The 14,212-nt window shown below is 32.9% G+C and overlaps 1 protein-coding gene across 1 annotated transcript; it reads right to left on the reverse strand.

Annotated features, from left to right (window-relative positions):
- Nucleotides 5,565-7,827, reverse strand: LOC18601478 (homeobox-leucine zipper protein ATHB-20). The gene is made up of 3 exons (XM_007032426.2): nt 7,480-7,827; nt 6,989-7,365; nt 5,565-6,267 (listed from the first exon to the last, which is right to left on the reverse strand). The coding sequence occupies exons 1-3, from the start codon at nt 7,607-7,609 to the stop codon at nt 5,923-5,925; spliced, it is 852 nt and encodes a 283-aa protein (XP_007032488.1). The 5' UTR covers nt 7,610-7,827; the 3' UTR covers nt 5,565-5,922.

Raw genomic sequence — 14,212 nt, forward strand, 5'->3', positions numbered from 1 at the left:
TGAGAGGATTTTTCTCTTTTTTAGGCACATTGAGCAAAATCAAATTCATTGGGGAGTCATGAACTACACAACAATCTTGCCATTAGAATCTCAATACTTTTAGAAAGAAGAAAATATGATTAATTGCTTTTCAAAAAAAAAGATGATTAGATTATAGATTTATATCATTAGCCACACTAATGCACTACCAGCACAAATTCCTAACTTATGAAAATAAAACCATTTAATCAAAAACTAAAGTGCATTTCACAATGAACTAAATGTCCAAAAAACCATCACCCTTGCTTTTGACTTTACAATAATTGTCAAAAACCAAAAAACCTGAATAGACCTGTACATTCAAAACAAACTAAGAATTGACATCCCTTTTCGCACCATAGCATCACTATCCACCAACCTTCTAGTGGGATATCATTCATCCAATGTAAACTTAAACCTCATAAAAAATCCAACAACAAATCAAGACATATTCAGAACATCCAACCATCAGAGACAACATTAATCCCAAAAACCATCAACAACATCAACATCCCTCAAAGCAATCAGACATAATCAAGGTTGTTCCTTTTTAGACTCATTTGCAATTGGGTCATCAAGAATAGCAATATTGAAATCCCAATATGACTCAAAAAAAGAAGATTTCTCACCATAAAAACCATTAAATAGATCAAAATCTTTGTTTTTTAAGATCCCTAATATCTCAACTCACGTCAATGGTTGAGCAACAACAAGAACAGTAACAATTGAGATCCGCTAGCAAAGTGCTCTAGTTCAGTTGAAGAGAAGGTTGCCTTGTATGTCGGCTTGGAGCTAAAAGAGAGTGAAGGAAATCATGTTGTTTGATGAAAACTGACAAGAGAAAGAAAGAGGAAAAAAACAAAGGAAAAAAATAGAGAAAAAGAAAAAGGAAAATTGATAACAGGTTGATAAAGGGAAGTTCACTATTTTGAAAACCAAATAAAACTTTAACCCTAATCTATAGTGTGAGGAGAGGTTGAAAAGAGAAAAAGGATGAATGGAAAGTGGCCCATTGAGCAATGGGTATTTTAGACATTTCATTTTATCCATTAACGCCATTTATACTTTTAGAACGGACTGTCTATTTCTAATATTAATGGACTCACATGGAATAATTAGCAAAACTTAAGAAGGTAGGAGTAATTTATCCAATTTTAAAATATTTTCAACCTAAATTCAAGTCATTTTTGACAAAAAAACAATTTTGATAGAATTTTGCAGCACTCTTTATAGAAGTTTAAGGCATTTTTTATGAAATTTTAAGGCATTTCTAAAAAAGATATTTAGATGTTTTTTTATAGAATTTTTAGTCAATTCAATGGAGTTTTAAGGCAATTCTGACAAACTTTTTAGGCAATTTTATTGAAAATTTTAGGCATTTTTTATGGAATTTTTTTGATATTCCTAATAAAATTTTAACTCTAACCTTTTAATATTATTTAATATATTTTATTCATTATGGATGGAATATATAGCATTTCCAATGAAATTTTTCATCCATAAAGCTTCCATTAATTCCAACGAAATTTTACATTTTTAACATAACACACTACCAACTAAGATTTTTCCAATGGAATTTCTATGAAAAATTTCGTTGAAAAACTGTAAGGAACAATTGCATTTTTTGTAGTATAAGTTGCCCTTATGCCTTAAAAATATCTATATAAATTTGCATATTTTTGCACTAACACTTGCATTTTAAAAATGTGTTTGTAAAGGGGGTTCTTGTGATAGGGAAATGAAATGTTGTAAACAAGTAAAAAGATGTACTAGAGGCGACGGAGAGAAAGATTGGAGTAATTCCTAAAGTACTGAATCTTGTGGCACGTGGAAGAGAATAGGTGAGTAGTAGAGTAATATTTAAGATAAGTAATGAATAAGCAAGTAGTAGAATAACCATGTTGCAAAAGTAGTAGAGTAAGACTAAAAATAGATAGAGAATAGGCGAATGGTAGAGTGAAGCAAAGAAAGACTAAGTGGAAGAGGGTTAGAGAGAAAAATTTAAAAATAGAAGCTTTGAGTGGAATGTGCTATACTAGCTCCCAAAATATCTCCCCAAATGAAATGTGAAAGTGCTATTTATAGAACTAGAAGAAAGGGTTACTCAAGAAGAGCTTTAATGCACATTTCTTGAGAAGAGCTTTAATGCACATAATGGGTAATAGTTTCTAAAACCCACTATGTGGATATTAAAATAGTGATTTTATTGCATATAATGAGTAATGATTGGAAACTCATTATGTGATCATTGAGGAATGAGTGTTTTATGACTATTAATAATGTAATAAGAGTTATTCTCGAGTAGAAGATAAGAGAGAATAGGTGTACGTGAAAAGGTACACAAAAACGAGGTAAGAGAAGAGGTATATGTGAAAATGTACAAGAAACAAAGTAATAGAAGAAGATGTACGTGAACAAGTACAAGAGAACAACTTAAGAGTGAGATGAGAGAGAGAAACACTTGTACTTGAAAAGGTACAAGAGAACAATGTAAGAGAGAAAAACACTTGTACTTCAAGAGAAGGTTGAGAGGAAGAACTCTTAACTACTTTCATTTCTGAGTCACCAAGCCATAACTTTTCAAATTATCTCAAGGTGAAAGTAATCCATGAATCCTGCCACGTATTCCAGGTTACTTTTATTACTATCCACATGAAGTAATTGTTCCATTTGTATTAATTATTCCGTGAAATAGTACTCCACTTATCTTAGTTGTTTCACTTGAAGTAGTACTTCACTTGTTCTAATTATTTCACGTAAAACAGTGTTTCACTTGTTATAATTTTCTTCATTATTTTTTGTTTAACATTACACTACTCTAAAACAACTCTTAAAAGAATAATAAGTTAGTAATCAAAATCATATGTAGATGTTCATTCTAGGTAATTTCATTTTGAATCTTTATATGCATTTTAGACTGAGCTTGACAAAGATCACATCTAGATTCTTGTGAGAAGTTTAGAGCAAATTTTATCCCCCAGGATCCACATTACGGCCTGAATGTCCTTCAGTTAGCATTATGCAAGTAATAGAAAAGAAAAAAGTGAGGGGATAGATTAGTCATAGTACAATGGTGAACCCACCTCTGGGTCCTTGTAATACGTGAAAGTATAAATTGCCATAGTCTAAAAGATTTGAAGGATGGTAGAGAAAACAAGCGACAGCTTCTTAAATATTTCTTGTCCTTCTGCTACTTGAATCTAATTTTCATTGATAATGTTAAAACCAAACATACCTGAAAGGGAGTGTCCTTTTCTTGGGTATGATAACAAGCAAAATAACAGTACTTGCAGCTCAAGCTAATTAGTCTATGGAGTTTTTTAAAGCTATGAGAGTTGACCTATCTCATAATCACGTGCCCTGCACTTAATTTCTTTAAACAAAACATAAACCTCATATCAATGATACCCCCACATCCGTCCCCTTGATATTTGTAATCATAATCTGAAACATGGCAAGAATTTTGGTCATTTGGATCTCAGGGGATTGATTATTCTAATAAACTATGTCATATCAGGTCAATGTCACCATTCTTTGGAACTTTGTTTGGAAGAGAAAATATATCATTCAAACACCCTCAAATAAACACAAAATTGGACTCAGGTAGAAAAAGTTTGGCTCCTGGCTTCTGGTCTGCGATGTCCTTTGGGAAATCTAGGCTTCTAATGTTGTGATCAAACAATTACAAGACAATTAAACAACCAAATGTTGCTACGGTTACACTGATCTAGTTAAACAGTTACCTGATGTCATACCATTGTGATGTACAAATGTTATTGGCAGTTATACACTTTTCATGTAACCATCGGGGTTGTTCTTACATAGCAAACTTTCTTCAAAGATGCATATGGGAATCAAAATCTGTTACCCAAATTTGGTGAAGCAAGCCTTCATTTCCACATGAGGAATACGTACACTTCACAGTCCACATTGAAGGGCCACAAGACATTCAAACTGCGACATATGCTATAGAGTCGTCCTCTTGATGTATTTTAATATATAAAGAAAATTTCTTAATTGTCCAAGTGGTTATGCAGTGCCGGCTCAAGGGTAAAGTTGTTGGCTTTAGGTCTCAAATTTTTATAAATTTTTAATTTTATAATAATAATATAATTAATTATATTAAAAATATACAAAAATTAATATAATAAATAAAATATCTATCTATTCTCTTAGGTCTAATAAATATCTATTTTATTTTTCTTTCATATTCTTATTAATTCTCAAATATTTGACTCATTTTTTATGTAAAAGACAAGATAATAAATAAAATAACATATTTTCTAACTTCTCTAATTATATGCTTAAAAAATCTAAATTTTTTTATCACTTCCCAATTCCTGCCATACTATTAATTCTCATTTATTTTTGTTATTTCCAATCAACTAACATTAATTTGTATTTAATGATCTTCAACAGCATTTTTTTCTCAACTATTTTTTCTATTTTCAACCAATTAATGTATTTAATTATCTCCAATAGTTATTTTTTATATATAAAATCATTTTTTTTAATTTATAATATCCAATTTTAAATTTTTTTTCTCATTTGCTTTTACTTCTTTTAACTTCAATTTTCTTTCAAACATTACGTAAGAAGTCTATTATGCTATTATTTTCATAAACCTGTAAGCATCATTTGTTGTTTGCAATAAGCATTTAATAAGTAGGTACTATTATTATAATCTTAACAAACTTTTTTACTTTAATTTAGAGTTTATATTATATTGTTATATTGTTTCTATTTTATATGATAGTTGATTTATTGAATTAGAAATTTGGTTAAAAATTTTAATAAATTTTTTTAATTTCAATAAAAAAATATCTTATTTAAATATTTAGCTTTAGATTTTAAAGTTATTGAGCAGTCTTTGTGGTTATGCTTTAGGTATTGTAATTAGTATTTAGTTGAACCATATTTTCCTAGCATCGGCATTGTGATATTCTCAATTATGTCTGTTTCCTCTAAGTGCTTTAAGTATGTTAGATCCTGATATCAGTTAATGATAATCATGAAGATTCTGTGAATCAAGTTATCCATAGTTAAGCACAAATGATGAACAATTTTTTGATCTGAGAAGTTAGAACCATGAAAGAGACAGAGGAAGAGGCTCTGTTGCTTTGTTGAATGATAGGGAAGTGTGACAGGAGGTCACATGGATATCCTACAGAAGGAGGTGCACAGTTAGATACTTTCCCTTGTCAGATGAAAATATACAAACGTCCCCTTCAAAAACCAAAGCAATGTCCATTTCCTAACCCTCTACTTGTTTTCTTTCTTCCCATCTCCTTGGCTTCTTTCCCCTTGGAATGTGTGCTCAGAATCTTCCTCTTCTTTTTCTGGCCTGTCTTGATGTTTTCATTAACTCCCAACTAGATTTTGGTCACACCCTTTAATCTCATCACTGATTTATGAAGTCAGCCAATTTGCTTCTCATTACTGGAACTTTCTTCAAAGCACTTCCATGCAATTTTTAAATGTTGATCGTAGCAAACCCATATGATTCCCAAGCACCAACAACAATTAAAAAAATGAAAAAAAAATGCAAGGAGAGAATCCTTTTTTTATTTCATGGCCCATGCTACATCCCAGAGCTGGAAAACCACTCAGTGGCACATGTACCTTAACTAATTTTTTTTCTCTACTATGATCCAACCTAGCAAATATATCACAATTCACTAAAGTATGGGAAGAAAAATGTATTATTCAGAGCCAACCAACCCTCCACATAGATTTTCTGCCCAAATGATGTTGAAGCAAATATGTCCAATTCTATACACCAATCTACAGCCAAAACAAGAATTTGAAGTTGACAGGAAAATTCCTAATTTTCTTCTTAACTTGCTAAGGCAAAGCTGAAGTGCATAACAACAGTGTGGTACTTGTTGGGGAATTGGTCTTAATTCAATGGAAATTTTGCTGCTCAGCCCATGGCCAGAAACCTTGCTGCTCCTCCACTCCATTGAACATATGGCAGAAGCTCTCTTCTTGAACCACCTGATCAAGTTTAAGGCATTGGAGGTCTGGTCTTGATGAGCCTTGGAGAAGTTGAGTCATACTTGCAGGCCTGACGGATGAAGGGAAGAAGTGTTTACTGCTTAACTGTGAAGACACTGGACTCGTTATAACTGTTTTTCTTGAGATATCTAAGTTCACATCACAGCTGTTATCGCTTCCATTGCTCCAAGAACCCTCATTTTCTTTCTTGATGCTGATTTCGTTTGAATCTTTGGTTTTCAAAGCCAACAACTATAGCAATTTTGAAACCAAAAAATCAATGTGAAGAATTGTGTAATGCCAAAGAATTACACCCAATTCCATGTGCCTTCAATGGAGAAGATAAATCTTGTATCTAATTTATTAAGGGAACAAGAAAACAATTGCAACTATGTGTACTCGAGCGCCTACCAGGATTAAATTAACTTATATTCCTAAGAGGTGCTTCTGACACTGACACTTCATATTTGTGATCAACTAATCTAGCAGAATCATTAAAATAAGGAATACGATGACTTTGATGATCATTGTTAATGTTGGATCAAGAACTCAACCAATAGAAACTAAGGTGTGCTGTCAGGATTAACATGACACAGAAAATCTTAGCCAGAAAAAATACTACCGGTATAAATCTGATGTAAGAGGTTAAACGTTCAGAAATCTGATCACCCTTATGAAGGGGAAAGCCTCATTTCACCCTTCTTAACTTCAACAACTAAAAAGCTCCTAATTGGGAGAAAATTTCATTTGTTTTTTTCTTAGCCAACTCCTGTTCTACAGACTTAATGCAAACCATCAACTCAAGAATATTGAAAGGAAAAGGCTCAGTTACTAGTTTAAAACTGAAGAATGCTCAGATCAAATGCTATTCCAAATATCTTGATCCTCATCCAAAACCTAATATGAGTAACAGTGTTAAAATCCTAAGGCATACAACTAAAAATTGACTCATTGATGAATAGTAGAGAATTACCTCCGCGCTAAGTTTCTTGTTCTGAGCTTGAAGGGCATCATTGTCAGCCTTGAGTGCATCAAACTGTTTCTTCAAGGCCTCATAATCTTTCTCCAATTGCTTGGTTTTCCACCTAGCCCTCCTGTTCTGAAACCAGATAGCTATCTGCCTTGGCTGCAACCCCAAAGCCTTAGCCAGCTGCATTTTCCTCTCAGGTTCAAGCTTGTTCCCCAACTCAAAACTCTTCTCCAGTGCCTTGACTTGTTCTAAGTTCAGCCTCTTCTTCTTCTCCCCAATATGCGATCCATCATCAGATAACTCATCATCTCCATGTACTTCCTCAGACTTGTCAACACCTGAGAAAGATACTGATCTCTTCATCATAAGGGGTGCACCACCTAGAACCAACAAAAACACGTAAGACCAGCAATCAACTTCCATATACAAACAGATACACACACATCAATAAAAATAGAAAAGAGAGAGACAGAGAACAGAAAAGAGAGAGAGACCATGGAAGAGTTGAGGAGGGCAGGAAGGGAGGGAACTGAGGGAGGTAGGGGAAGGGAGATGGTCATTGTCTTCGTGGGATTGGAACAGGAAAGCATGAGGAGGGAAGGCCATGTCAATGCTAAAAATCATTCATGCACTTGGATTCTGGGGGTGGACAAATTTAAAGGGCCTAATAAGAGGGAGAGAGGGGGTGTGGATTGTGGATTCTGGAATATGGACTGACTCTCATATGACTATCATGGTTGACAGGTTATAGGAAGAGGACATGGGGTGATGGGGTTCAGAGACTGAAAGACAGCGATTTTTAGGTTGAGAGAGAGACATGCACAGAGTGAACGAGAGGTGTGAATTGTGTAATATATCACAGATGGGAGCTTTCGTGGACCCATACCCTCTGGTATGGGCTCTCTTTCTCTCTCCCTCGATAAACACTTACACATGGTTTATCTCACACGACAATCTCATTTCCCTGGAAATCAAACACTAGATTTAAACTTAGTCATTCAAAACATTTGCCTCATAGTTTAAAGACATGTAAACATTGTCATGTTGACGGTCAACCCAATGAGAAATTTACACGAAAAGACATCATATTTTCTTAAGTCTTAATTTCCAACCCTGATCAAAACGAGAATCAATTCAAAAACTTTGGATTCGATCTATAGCTGTTGCTCTCAAATCTATAATATATATATATAAGTTGTATCAGTTGTCAATGTATAGAAGTTGCAGTGTCACATTCCTTTGTAAGTAGCCAACAGAAAATTTTTATTTTCATTTTGAGAAGTATGAAATGAACTTTGTTCAGTGGCATATAGTAGTTGGTTATTGGACAAAAAAACGTATGCAATGAGAAAACAATTTTGAGGTTCAAAATATAAAACTCATCAAATCAAAATAAAATTTATTATACAAGATTTCCTCAGTCATCATCATTGACCCCACCAGAAAAGAAATGTTTGTAACAATCATCGATATCAATGCCAATTCAGGGGGTTGTGGTGAATGATCAATCATTCAAAGATTCTTCACTGCCCAGTAAGTCATCAATGTGAAATTTTGAAAAAGAAAGAGAAAAAAAGAACTTTGAGAGTGGAAAATTTTGGATAAAGAATGAGAACAGAAGAGAAGAAAAAAGGGCCTAGTATTATAAAATTCAGAGTCCTTATTAACAATTCTAAGTTGCCAATTAGTCGTTTCACCGGCCATGCCCCATTTGTGACGAGGAAACTTGGCAACATGAAAGTCCAGATTCCAAGGAGGAAAAATAATAGACAATTTGCATTACATGTCTCAAAGTCCTTCCCATAAACATTCATCTCCGGTGGAATAACTTGTTGAATTTTACTTTATAAATGCTGATGAGTCTGGCATCGGCTGCAGAATTTTGGTTAATTGAGAGTATAAAATATTAATCTACTGTGGATATATAGATTCAGTCTGTAATAAAAAAATATAATCACCTTTAATTTTGGATTAATCCCAAACCAAGTAAATTAATGCCATAACCCTCTATTCTTAAACCATATATTCAAGCTGAGTTTAAACGTTGGAAGGGCAAACAGTTGACTTAGGACAAAACTTGGACTAATTAATATGTCTCTATTTTCTAAAATTATGTAATTATTCTCGATAATATACAATTAAAGGTTTCTCATTGTTCCCAAAAGTGGGGAAATATAAAAAGAAAAACTGTTCTCGTCACACTCAATGGTAGGGATATGATACTCTTTACTTATATTTAAATTAACTTGCAACAAATTTAGTTTAATTTCTGCTAACTTGAGATGTAGTTCATCTGTTATTCTATATTGAGAAGGAATTAAAGAATGCTTTCATACTTATGATTAATGAATAATATTGTTATTAACGGTGAGTATAAAGAGTCAATGACAATTTCTTTTTAAAAACATGTGACAGATTGCCCCACACAAGGTTCCTCTTGCTCCATACCTAGCACATTCACCTCATGTTCATTTGAGTATAGCCTCGAAAAAAATGCTGTGTAAAGCCTAACTGAGTTGAGAATTGGAAAAATGAGATTCCCCATTAATCAAAAAGAGAAGCATCTGCACGTTTTGGCACCCACCCCTTGCTTAACCCTGCCTCTTTAGCTTTGTCAAGAAGTACCAGATAGGCCTCAATAAAGGAAAAGGATAATATGTGTCATTTATCCATTGATGGCGAAATCATTTGTTGCCTTTCACTTTTCCCATTGTCAAACTGTTAAGTGTATCTAAGGCTTATGGAAAGACCCACCAAGGACATTAAGCCTAGCTGCTCACTTTTGTGTGGTAGATGAGAGGTGTTTTTTTTAGGGTGTGGATATTTCCTCTTTTTGCCCTTTTTATATATTTTTTCTTTTTTTTTTCTTTTTTAAAACGGTGGGTCCTACAATGTACTGCTTTAGTCTGGCCTACATCAAGCCCTTCACATGCTTTTATTGGAAGTTTAGGGGAACCCCTTTGGAATAGGGTGGATCCATGTTATTCCTTGTTGCCTCACCTAAATATTTATTAAAGAAGCAAGCACTCTGAATCTTCTCCACATGCCCTCCTGTTCCCATGTGCCCTGCTTCCTCTCTCTCTCTCTCTCTCTCTCATGGGTTTTCCTTAACCAAAATTTTTCTTTATAGTAAGTGGCTCTTCTATTCTTCCAGCCATATAGAATTTTTAATGCTAATGGCTTGATGCCATGTACTACTACTTCTATAAACACATTATCAAAAACTCAATCCAATAGGAGACCAACAAACAATCGAAAAGTTCTTATAATTGAAGTTCCCTCCCCCCCTCCCTTCACCCAAAGGCAGAAACAAAAATAGTAATAGCAAGTGATCCCATGTTGAGTTTGAAGTTTAATGTTTCATGCAACCTAAGTAGGGGAAGGAGTAGGGTTCACATGGACTTCAAATGTTATTTCATTCTCACATATACCAACTTTCAAGTACATTTATGAAACTTAGATGATTAAAAAGTTGCCAAGATATCAAGTGATGATCTTCATTGTTTCAAACAAATTAGTTAGTCTTTAGGACCTAGGAAGCATCTAGCTAGCTTGGGCTATATATATATAGTTCCAATCATTGCCTGCTCTATGAATTTGTCCTTAATTATGGTGTTGCAACGTGTCACAAAATTTATAGGCATTTATTGCTTTGTGGCTATGGAGGAAGACAAATGAAAATGTATATTTAACAATAGAATATCTTTGGTGGAATGAACAAAAAGCACTTAAAAAAGTGTACTCCTATACATGTGTTTCTAACTTGACTGGTTTGTGCATATTCATCTTTTATCTTTTGTTCGCACCAAAATAATTTGACAGTAATCATCTTTAAATTTCAAGTATGAACGCTCAGCAAAGGTGCCTTGGTTAGATTTGTTCATTTCTTGTCGTGTCTGATTAGTAATGAAGCTCAGTTCATGTCGTAGCAACAATTTTGCATGACTTGATAACAACAAAGAATTTGGAGCTCATGCCGATTACCAACATTGACTCCTAATTTCTTTTCCAGCTGAACAGTATTATTACTTATATACACATTGGTAATCAAGTTATAGTAAAGAATGAAGACATTAAATTATAAAGCTCTCATATTTGTTTAAATGAACATGTGGTACACATATTTTGTTTTCTAGTACGTACTACCTTCGACCATTCTTTTTTCACCAGGGGATATGTTATTATAAAGGGACGGGCCGATGGTCTATTCATGGGCAATGTTCTACGAAACGTTTGGGCTCAAGAATATTTGCATGTCCAATATAACAAGCTTTGAGCAAAGTATTATATATTACATATCGTGATTTTGAGGCCTTGATCAACTAAATGGGCCAGTCTCAGTACATCTCTACCTTATCTCTGTTTCGACTCTGGTTTAACTCCAACAAATAGATTTCGAAGCTATCTCGCTATGCCTGGCATGCCTACCCTATACAGAGCAAGCCCAGATGGAACAATTTCCTTACACTTAAGAATTGACTTAAGTATTTGAGAAGCCCCTTTGGACCGTGTCCATTTACAGACAATCTCGAGTTCTCTTATTATATTCAAATAATTTTTTATCTTTTAATTTAAATCCATACAAGTTTTAAATCCAAAAATAAAAATAAATCATGATTAAATCTAATATCAATTGATTTTTTTTCACATTATATATGACGTGATAATTTATATAATTACATAAAAATTGACATGATTACATAGTAACTAGTGTGAAGTAATTGGTCACATCATATGCCATATAAACAAAAAAATCAGTTAATATTAAGTCTGACAATTGTTATTTGGGTATAAAAGAATAAGAGTTTTATAACATAAATAGACATAATTCAATATTTTTTTTATTATATAAGCCTTAAAAACCCATGTTGTTTGTTTCAATTAAGAATCATTCTATTATATAGCATCCCAGCATTAAATTCAATTATAGCCCTAATGTATGTTTTTACTCAAAAAGTTAAATTCGAATAACAAATATTATATTTTATAAAACAAAGGAGGGAAATTTAGGGTTAGAAGGGGGAGGTGTTTTCAAGTTTGAATTATCTGAGAATGGAAGGGAAGAGAGATGGAAAAATCAAAGTGACCCATTCCATCCACAGCACTCAGCATTCAGCAGCCGAAATGTGAAATTTGAGGAAGCACGACTCGATAAAAATAGAGTTAGTGGAAACCCATCAACTTCAATTAGAAGCAATTAGCAGACAGACATTCCGTCCAAGAAGCCACTAACTCCCATCATATATTTTATCCCTTTTTCTTTTTTTGGGGTTTCATTTTGGTTTCAATGGCTTCTTATTAAGCGTAAAAGGTGGTCAAACTCATTTATTTTTATCATAGAAGGGTTAGGAAGTTGGGAAATGCAACCTTTTTCTTTTCCTTCCTTGTTTAATGGAAGTGACATGCACGTCTGCTTGTACCCTAACAAGGGCAATGTACGGTTTATCTGGACTTTGAAGACTTTGCTATGTTCTTTGTGAAGATATCTATATTTTTCGAGATTCAATGTCAAACTTTAATGGCTGAGCTATTTCTCCTCATGAACCTCACCTTAATTCCTATTCAACAGTATGGTGGTTTCGGAGTTGATATGAAAGGGTAGTCACAAATCTAAATTTTCAATCATGCTTCTACCTAATATCACGTTGCCATGTTCAAAATTATTATTTATAATTCTTATCATAATTTTTTAAAATTTAATTGATATAATTTGAAAGGTTTTTAATTCCATGGGGTTTTTGATTCAATGGCGACAGTGCGGCACTCATGGTTCAATTCATTGAACTAAATGTCCTTAATTATTTGCATTCTTTTGATTTTTTGTTTTTCTTAACTAAAAAACTATAAAAGATTTATAAATAAATAAATGATGAAATCCTATGAACTTAAAACACCCAATGTTGTATAATTTAAATTGGGCAGCCATATTTCCATGTATATTTTTTTAATGTAAATATCATTTATTATATGATATAATATAATTTTAGAGTGTGTAAAGATAATATAATTTAGAAATTTAATAATTGCAAGCTTTTCTTTTCTTTTCTTTTCTTTTTGAAGAATATAATTAGGAGTCTAGTTATCTTCGAAGAAAAAAAAGGTCTAGCTAGCTAGCTCGCATTCCTAACAAAACAAAATTGCATACACTTACCTTTATAAAGCTTATGGAAATGCTATGCCTCCCCACGAAGGGGGCAGCCATAATTGAAGAAGTTCAAGCAATTTCTTTTATTTTACTTTTCTTTTTCATTTTTATTTTTTTCTCTTTTTTTAACATGTGCCACCACGTGGACATGGCTAAGCCATTCATGCTCACGTAATAATTAGATTAACCAATTCCCATGCGTTGATGCACGTGTAGTCCTAGCTGTTAAATTAATTTGTCATTTAAGTAAAGTTTTTCCAATTTTTAATTCAAAAAGATTTAATGTGCCATTTTAGACAACTAATATTCACAATCCCATGGCCCCATCTCAATTTATTTTCATTTTATTTGTATATTAATAATTTTGTTAAGATATGTTGATTATTCAATGGTATTACAAAAATAAAGAGAAAATTGTGAAAAATAACCTTCCTCATAAGCTCAATTCAAAAATATCATTTTTTATAATTTTAACTATTTTTGATCAATTTTTTATATGATTTGACAATAATACCCTTTAAACAATTTCAGACAAATTAAAATGGTTTCAGTTTTCTCTCTCCCACCATTCAGATAAAAATTTCAAAATTAAATCTCAATTTCTCTCTCTACTCAAATATGTCTATCTCGCCATCCAATTCGCATATATGACATTAAGCTCTTCTTTATTTTATTTTATTTTTTATTATGGTGGATCTTGGGGTTCTTAAGGGTGATGAATAGTGATTTTACTCTTTGCAGGCAGTGATTTTGCTCAGGGAGAAAGAACAGTTAAAGCATGTTTAATGACTTTTATGGTGGTTCACGGTTTTATTGTGTTTGGGATTGGGATGATTGTTAAGCATTTATTAGGGATTTTGATTTTTTTTTACGGGATTTTGTGTTGAAATTGTTCAGAGAATATTTTGTAAAGAGGGTATATTTTATTTTTGTATAAGAGGAGTGAGCAAGACCTCCCGATGGGGATATATTTTCTCTTGCTTTAGAGGGTTATAGAGTTTTGTAACCTATCTTTTATGAAATGCACAATTTCATGGCTTAGCAAAAAAAAAATATGTGTTTTAGGTTCTTGAGTTTATTGA

This window comes from Theobroma cacao, chromosome 4, assembly GCF_000208745.1.
Source record: "Theobroma cacao cultivar B97-61/B2 chromosome 4, Criollo_cocoa_genome_V2, whole genome shotgun sequence".
In the NCBI taxonomy this organism is placed as follows: Eukaryota; Viridiplantae; Streptophyta; class Magnoliopsida; order Malvales; family Malvaceae; genus Theobroma; species Theobroma cacao.

Coding starts and splice junctions, on each gene's coding strand:
- LOC18601478 (XM_007032426.2), bottom strand. CDS start 7,609: ATGATTTTTAGCATTGACATGGCCTTCCCTCCTCATGCTTTCCTGTTC. Junction 7,366..7,479: donor CCCTCCTCAACTCTTCCATG/GTCTCTCTCTCT, acceptor TGTTGGTTCTAG/GTGGTGCACCCCTTATGATG. Junction 6,268..6,988: donor ACAAGAAACTTAGCGCGGAG/GTAATTCTCTAC, acceptor AAATTGCTATAG/TTGTTGGCTTTGAAAACCAA.